The 8,040-nt window shown below is 33.1% G+C and overlaps 1 protein-coding gene across 1 annotated transcript; it reads left to right on the forward strand.

The window, feature by feature from the left end:
• Nucleotides 1–6,450: 6,450 nt before the first annotated feature.
• LOC149578666 (protein RESPONSE TO LOW SULFUR 1-like) lies at nucleotides 6,451–7,288 on the forward strand. Its single transcript, XM_089830896.1, has 2 exons — nucleotides 6,451–7,057; nucleotides 7,110–7,288. Exon 1 carries the CDS (start codon nucleotides 6,645–6,647, stop codon nucleotides 7,026–7,028), a length of 384 nt encoding a protein of 127 aa, XP_089687022.1. The 5' UTR covers nucleotides 6,451–6,644; the 3' UTR covers nucleotides 7,029–7,057; nucleotides 7,110–7,288.
• Nucleotides 7,289–8,040: the final 752 nt, after the last annotated feature.

Below are 8,040 nucleotides of genomic sequence, written 5' to 3' on the forward strand. Positions count from 1 at the left end.
ATTGTAATTGTAAATTGGGAAAGCCTCAAGAAAGACTTAATGAATTATTTTGAGGACTTGGTATAAAGGAAAACTATTTTCCTTGTGATGAAGAAGAGAAGTGTGTATGAGATGCTTTTAAAATAGAATGGAAATTGTAAGTGTGAGTTACATGTGAGTAAGAAATCTAAGGGACTATTGTACTGCAAGTTTTTGGATTTGGTATTGAGATCTGAGAAATATTTGGTGCAGCAGAGGCATAGTGAATTATATTTGGTAGAGAGTGCTAGTGACAATTGAATAATTGATATTGTTCTAAAAGAAATAATACAAAGGCTAGTTGGATAGTGAGTTTGATGGTCTTTCTCCTAAAGCTATTTTGATAGTGGGTCCTTTTTCCTTCCACAACTCCAAACAAGGTTTGTATAACTCCTAATAGGGTTGGCACAAATCTTAATAGGGTTGGAATCTCCTCAAAAGGATTCAAAGTCTCCTAACATGGACTGATATGTACTGAATGCATTTCTTTGGCTTCTAACAAAGTGCATCCTCTTACAAGGAACTTATATATTAGTACATCATTTTGTGGGTACCATCCCCATCAAGGTTTTCCTTCTGATCAAGGGTTTCCCTAGTTAACATATTTGATTTTATTGTGTATGACTATCTTGTTATGGTTGTTGTCTATATTGGTTGAATATATTTGATAATTAATAAGGTTAGTAACAATTGTATTGATCATATAATTGATTCACCTCCCCTCTCATTTATCTTTATGGACTTTACTTTCTAACAAGACCAAATTTAAAAGAATTAATGATAATTTGTGTAGCATCTTCACCTTCAACCACAAGGTAACAAAAAACACTATTGTCACCACTCATGCATTGGTGAATAAGTTTTTAATTAAATAACCACTTGAAAACATTTTTTGGTCATGGATTTGAATATTGTGGAGAAAAAACCCATATGAATGTGAGAGATAAAAAAGGCCCCCTATGTACTAGGACTAGGGAGTTTATTTATTAAAGGTTGAGCATATGCATTTTTCCTAAGATCTTCAAGACCTAAAGAAGATATCCCTGTGCATCTCCCAAGTGGAAGTTGGGGCCAATGAGGCATGGAAAACCTTATTTTGGTTCTTCTTCTCTGCCCATATTTTCCTTGTTTGTTCTCTACATCTAATTATGTTAATAATCACAAATAACTTAATGAATTAAAGTTACAAGAAAAATAATACCTTTTTAAAATTTTTAGTGAATTATAACTAAATAATTGAAATAAATTTGATTTTAAGAATTTTTTCATATATGTGCTTTTTGACAAGTGATAATTTTTATTGGTTCGAAAATAAAGTTTTACATCTGCCAAAATAAAGCCTTAAGCTTGGATAATGCTTTGCATACCCCATATACATAGTTTCCACCTAAGCATCTACCTATTGACACATCATCAAACCATCACTACACAGAGTCAAAGGAAAAAACATAGCCCTAGTAAACAAAAGGGGCACACATGGCAAACACAACAACCACCATTTCATTATTCCCCCACTTAGGCAACATCTCCTCATGGGTTTCACTGACCATAATCCTTTTGACAATCTCCACCTTCGATTTCATTTGTTCCAGCATAGGAATGGACACCTCTAGAGTTATCTCCCCTACATCTCATTTAGGAACCTTGCTGGGCATGTATTTATGTTTTCATTTTCTTTCCTCTACCAGTCATCGTTAATTGGATTCCTACTAGTTTGTGTATGCTATCAACTCCATCCAAGTTGTCCTAGCTTCATCCATGTACTGCATGATCAATGTCGAGGTACCAAACACCAAAAATGACTAAAAGCCTTTCCTTTCTCCTTCTACATTGTGCCACCTTCCCTCTATTGTTTGAGAACTCACTCCAATCTTTGCCAAATTCAACCACCTCATGAAGCCTAGATGTCATACATGCTCTACACATAGTTCCACCATGCATAGGGCTTCTTCCTAATTTTGGGCAAGAAGGAATGCCCATCCACAGGACATGGAAGAGATGTCCATATTTGTGCATGGATGGAAGTCTCTTGCGACCAAATCCTTACTGAACATTTTATTCAAAATGTAAATAAACTCATCCTCTTCTATCCTAAAAATCTTCCTCATTTGACACAGCGTGATCTTAGTTCTAAAGCCAGGTCTTTGCTTCATCTTGGGAATCTTGAAATAAAAATTTGCCTCTATGAATAGGTTGTGCCAAAAATAGCAAAAAAAATTCATTTAAAGTACCTCTTGCATCTAGAGAATTCCATATGCACATCACCGAAAGTCATGAATGAAAGGCACTTCTTTTCTCCATCATACTTTACTATCCAAGTAACTCACATACCTCACTGCTACCATTCACCATATAATGAGTATCAAAAATGCCTTACCATCATTACTATATCATCCCAAATAACCATAGGATTACAAAGTCAATTGAGAGAACTCGTGCACCATCTTTGTTTTCTTAGTCATCCTAACTCCCATATTTTCCATTTTGCCCACTATTTGGTTCCCTTTGCATATTGTATGAGAGATGACATAATCATCAAATCTTTCTATTAAGTTTTGTCTAATGTGTCTAATGTGTTTATCTATAAACTATGCTTTCATTTTACCCTTCATAGTCTTGTCAATTACAATTCATGAATCTCCTTGAAGATGAATTTCCTTATATATCCATTTCACTTTTCTACTTGGAGTGAAAAGATGGAGTTGCAGAATACTTTGCTACATTATTGGTCCCTTTTGGTAGAGATTTTGCTGTAATAGATACTATGTTTTTCTCTGTATCTAGGATTACACATCCTGTCCCACTTTTTCAAGAGTTTCCTTTTGATGCATTGTCAAACTCCTCTTTGACCCATTCCTCTCTAAACTTTCCATCTGATTCATGACTTTCTTCATCCCCAACTATAGGAACAACCCTTGGGAGCCTTTGAATGGACACAAACTTTGTATTATACTATTAACATCTAGCTAACATGCATTTTAACACTTTCCTCGCTACTTAACATAAATTTTTGAAACTTGTAAATATGCAAGAAATTGAATCATTATTGAATGGAATAAGTTATATTAGCTAATATGTTATTTAAAAATTTATAGAAGTAATTTTGTTAAATATTTCGATATAAGATAAGCTCTCAAAGATTTGAATTACATTACATTAGCAACAATGAAACATATATCAGAGACAACTGACCATCACCAAACCCTATAGCTAACTCTTCTATACTTAACAAAACTAGTATATCATACCTTTAGGAACCTTGCCACAAGAGTTACTAAAAACATTAGTAATAAAAATATTAAAAATATTGAGTTAGAATAAAAAGAGGTGAAATCTCTTAATAGAGGAAAATGAAAATTAATACTATTTGTAAATAAAAATCAAATTTCAATTAGATTGAATTTTAGTCATAATTTAAACTTGGGAATTCTTGCATCCTACCCCAAGACTAAATACCTTTGCACATGATTTTTCAATAATTCAAAATTTATTCTTCTTGTTTAAGTTAAATTGAGATTAAACCATGCAATGCAAAAAATCAAAAGGACAAAAGATTATGAAAATAATTAATAGAAGTAGCTTTTTAAGATTCTAATTATTTCTATAAATAAATCAAAATCAATTTTTTTTTGGAAATGAGGTTGAGTTGAGAGGGAAGAAATATGAAATAATTTGTAGTTTTCCTAGAATATCTATAAAAAAAAACTAGGAGTAGAAAATCAACTACTTAGGAGTTTAGGAAGAGTGTTATTTATAAATATAAAATTGTTATAAATAGAACTCAATAGTTTTTTTATTAATCTAAAAAATTAGGATAAAAAGAGAGAATTGAGATGATATAGAATAAAAAAATTTACAAATAATAAATAAATAAGTATTTATATCATCTCTAATTATAAAAATATTTTTTAAATTAAAAATAACATAATTATAAGCAATTGTATTATAGATATCTTAAATACATCAATCTAAAAAGTATTAAGAGTTATCAATTTGGAACTATTTTATTTACTTAATTAATTTATTAAAAATTTATTTAATTTAATTCAATACATCTAAACTTACAAATTTGGAATGGAAACTCCTATCTAGGTGCCCTCTCTCTAGCTTCCACCCATGCAAACTTTGCTCCAAAATTTTCCTTTTATTCCTTTGTTTTAGTATCTTCCATTACATCCTTTGTGCTAGATCTTTCTAATGTAGATCCCTCCTCCCATGGACTATGGGTTCCACTACCAGTATCATCCCTAAACCCTCCTCTTGTATGTCTCTCCTAGTTAGAGTAGGTCCTTTTGTTGGTTCTTTCGATGCTCTACAACGTGTTTTGTGCTTATTCATCCTCTAAGTTTCATTTGGCGACAAAGATTCACTCAAGATGCCAAGTCTAGTCATGTGCATCATCAAAAGTGCTCTTCTTTCTTTTATATGTTAAGACATCTCTTGTGATTATTTGTGCTGCAAAGACCTAGCTAAAAATATAAAAGATTCAAAAGACATGGATTGGTGTATTAATTCTCCTACATTTGGATTTTTAGCTTCCAAATCTAAATACCTAGGTTCTCTTTTCCTAGGAGCCTCTTGTATCGAGTAAGATTGTTTTTTTTTGCGTGCATACATAGTTTCTTCATTGCAAATATTCCTTCTTTTCAAGGCTAAGACTTAATATTGGGTCAACATTTGGCTTGTGGAGAACACTCTCTTTCCATTAAACCTTAGTTACACTCTTTCAATCCCCTCACTAAATCACTTCAAGTGCATCTAGTTTGAATTAGGCTACTAAAATGCCCCCGGTAGTTTTGGGAGGAGTCTCATTAAGGATAATGACTACTCATTTCTAGGCACTTTAAAAAAAGGAAAAATTCCATTTCTTACATGAGTGACTCTATCTTTTCTTACTTATTAGTTGACATTGGCACCTTTAAAATCATCCTTGGGGCTGTGGCTATAGTTGTAGATGATAAGCCTTAATAACAATCATTGAATTATAAGGGGTTTTTCTTCAGTTGTCATTATTAATTTGTTCCTCTAGTCACTTGGCTTCAACTTGCTTAGTTTTGAGTTGAAAAGGTACTATCACTTGGTGGAAGAATGCAATGGAAGATCACTTGATTGTTGAAGTTTCTTTTCACAAGATCCTGATGAGAGCCTTCTCTAGTTTTTCTATGCGTAGAAGTTTTCATTGTAGCTCTTATAGTGTCATGTGTAGAACTGCTATGGTAGCTCATCCTTTTTCGTGTTTTCCTCTACTAGCTTAGGATGATTTCACATCTTTTGCCTTCTTTGTTTGATGATCATCTGTCATCCAATTCCCCCTCTCCACTCCCTTGTTATTGTTCCCGAGTAGGTGGTCCCCTCTTCTCTCTCACTACAATGGACTCACAGATGATAACATTATTGATAGTGTAACTTGTAGAAAAGATCAAGGTCCTTCCCTTTGTCTTACTCTTTTGTACATAATAAGAGAGAATTTATCTATTTAGTGTTGAAACCCCTACCTCCTTCAATTCCAAACTCGAGTCAATGGTACTCTCTCTTCTTCTATTGAAATCAAACCTAAGATTTGTTCTATTTAATCTTGATGGTTATCTTGTAATAGAAACAAACCCTTCCCGTATTGGCACTGTCTACGCAACAACTTATTTGCACCTTAGTAAAAAATATATTGCTAACAAACAATTCTATGTTAGCATGTATGTTGGCTAATTGTAGTACTACAATATAATTGTAATACTATTGTTTGTTAGCATATAATTGTAGTAATTGTAATACTAAAATATAATTGTAATACTATTATTTGTTGACATATAATATAGTACTATACTAACATACTATTGTTTATTAGTAATATATTTTTTACTAAGATGCAAACAAATTGCTGAGGAGAAAGTGCATCCCATACTTACCATTACAACAACCTAGGGACTCAAGTTAAACCTATGAAGCCATTAAAAAAGTGTGGGAAAAGACAAAAGCATGGTTATGCAAATTTCGGAGCAGGAATATTAAATCTTATGTGGGGATAACCTGCCCACCATATTTTGTTCGATAGCTCTACTTCACATGGCCCTGAAAAGACATGAGCCTCACTTTTTCTCCACAAAAATTATGCTTTCCTCACATGGCAACTTCTCTAACTAATCTTTCCTCACAAAAATGATGTTTTTTTCCACAAAAATTATGCTTTCCTCACATACCAATTTTACGAACGCACGCCATGACGAAAGCACAGCAGCCACATGAACTTTTTTTCCATTCCGACAGCGCCAACACGACAATCAAAACACGTAAAGTCCTAATGCGACATTTTAAATTTGGATGTTTCTACACAAATTTTATTTTGATTCGAAACGTTACTATCAAAAAAGTCTATAATTTCATTTTCTTAAAAAAATAGTTTCGTATTAAACCCGGATCAACTTTACATATTTCTTGTAATCCAAATTTCTTGGTTCATCAAACAATTTTCAAATCCATCGTTTTCTATTACGCAGTTGAATATAGCAGCTGAATCGTTGTGTAACCAGATTGATTGAATGCAGATCGATTTTCGTAGAGCTTCAAGATCTATATATTTTCTACACCAAAGTATCTTTGTTGCATTACCTAGGGTTTGAATCGTGATAATCATGGCTTCTGCATTTGCGAATTTCTTTTCCTTCTCACAGCCTTCCACTTTGCCGGTGTACAAGAAGAAGATCGCCACGGATGATCAAAGTGCAGAGATTGAAAGGTTAGAAGTAGAGGCACTCAGATCTGAGAATGTGAAGCTACAAAGGCTAGTGGAGGACAGCCAACGGTACGAAGCGGAATTAATGGCGGATTTGGAGAAGGTGAGGATGAGATTGTTACACACGGAAGAAGCGGAGGAGCGGCTGTGTTCACAGCTGGGGGATTTAGAGGCGGAATCGGTCCTTCAGGTACGGGATTATAATCGGCAAATCAATTTTCTTAAACAGCAATTGGCTCAAATGCAAGATCTTCTTGCGCAGTTTCAACGGAATCGCTCGTAAAGACTTTGCTACCGAATTTGTGTGTGCAGAATGAAGATTGAATTTGTTTGTGCAAAATGAAGATTGAATTTGTTTGTGCAAAATGAAGAATGAATTTGTTTGTGCAGAATGAAGAATGAATTTGTAAATTTTGTATGTAGAAAAAGGAATAAATGAAGCAAAGGCACTGCTTTGTAAATCCTGATGAATTTCTCTTGAAGATCTCCATTGAAATGAAAAAAAACAGAACTTAAAATAAAGGAAAGGAAGGGTTTCAATGATATGGGTTATTAGGTTTAGTGTTAGATCAACAGAAGGGTCTTTCGTCAAATCATTATTCTTATTGTCGCCTATTTCTTTTCTGTTCATGAAAAGTCTTTATAGACCAGTTCGTTCGTTGATCTAGCACGCAATTAATACCTCTGCTATAAATCTTGATCAAATGATTTTACAGGATAAGATCCAAAATTTATGTTGTCAAAACACAGTAGCTATTTGACGTGGTGTCTTCAACATCAGATTATGTTGAAATGAAATAGCAAAAGTTTAATAACACTGTGAAGCTCAAACAGTCTAGAACGAATCTTACAATCGCAATTCTTATTTCTAGCTGTTTCCTACATTTTTTACGAATAAAAAGCCTTTACAGATGAGCTGGTTGATTTCCAGAATAGCTCTTTGCATTTCATAAATCAAACAATATGCGGTCTTCTGCTATTTAAATTTTGATTTACTACATCGAATTGCTACTGTTTTGTTGAATCTGTCAAAAACTTAAGCTGTTGATTCAATTTTGATTCATATGTACGAAATTTTCAGTTGATTTAACTCTGTGTTAATTTTTTTTTTCAATAGATTATCAATTTCAAACTTTTATGTGTAAATTGTCAAAATAACATCTACGATGTCGATTATAGCTAAGATTAAAATTCAAACTGTCTGTTCAAATTGTCAAAATAACAGGTAGGATGTCGATTATGATCTTGTCAGAAAGCTCATCATAAGTCCACAAATGCCTTTTTGGATAAAGATA

The sequence above is a fragment of the Cupressus sempervirens genome, chromosome 1, assembly GCF_028749045.1.
Source record: "Cupressus sempervirens isolate cs-2001-9-10 chromosome 1, ASM2874904v1, whole genome shotgun sequence".
NCBI classification, from domain to species: Eukaryota; Viridiplantae; Streptophyta; class Pinopsida; order Cupressales; family Cupressaceae; genus Cupressus; species Cupressus sempervirens.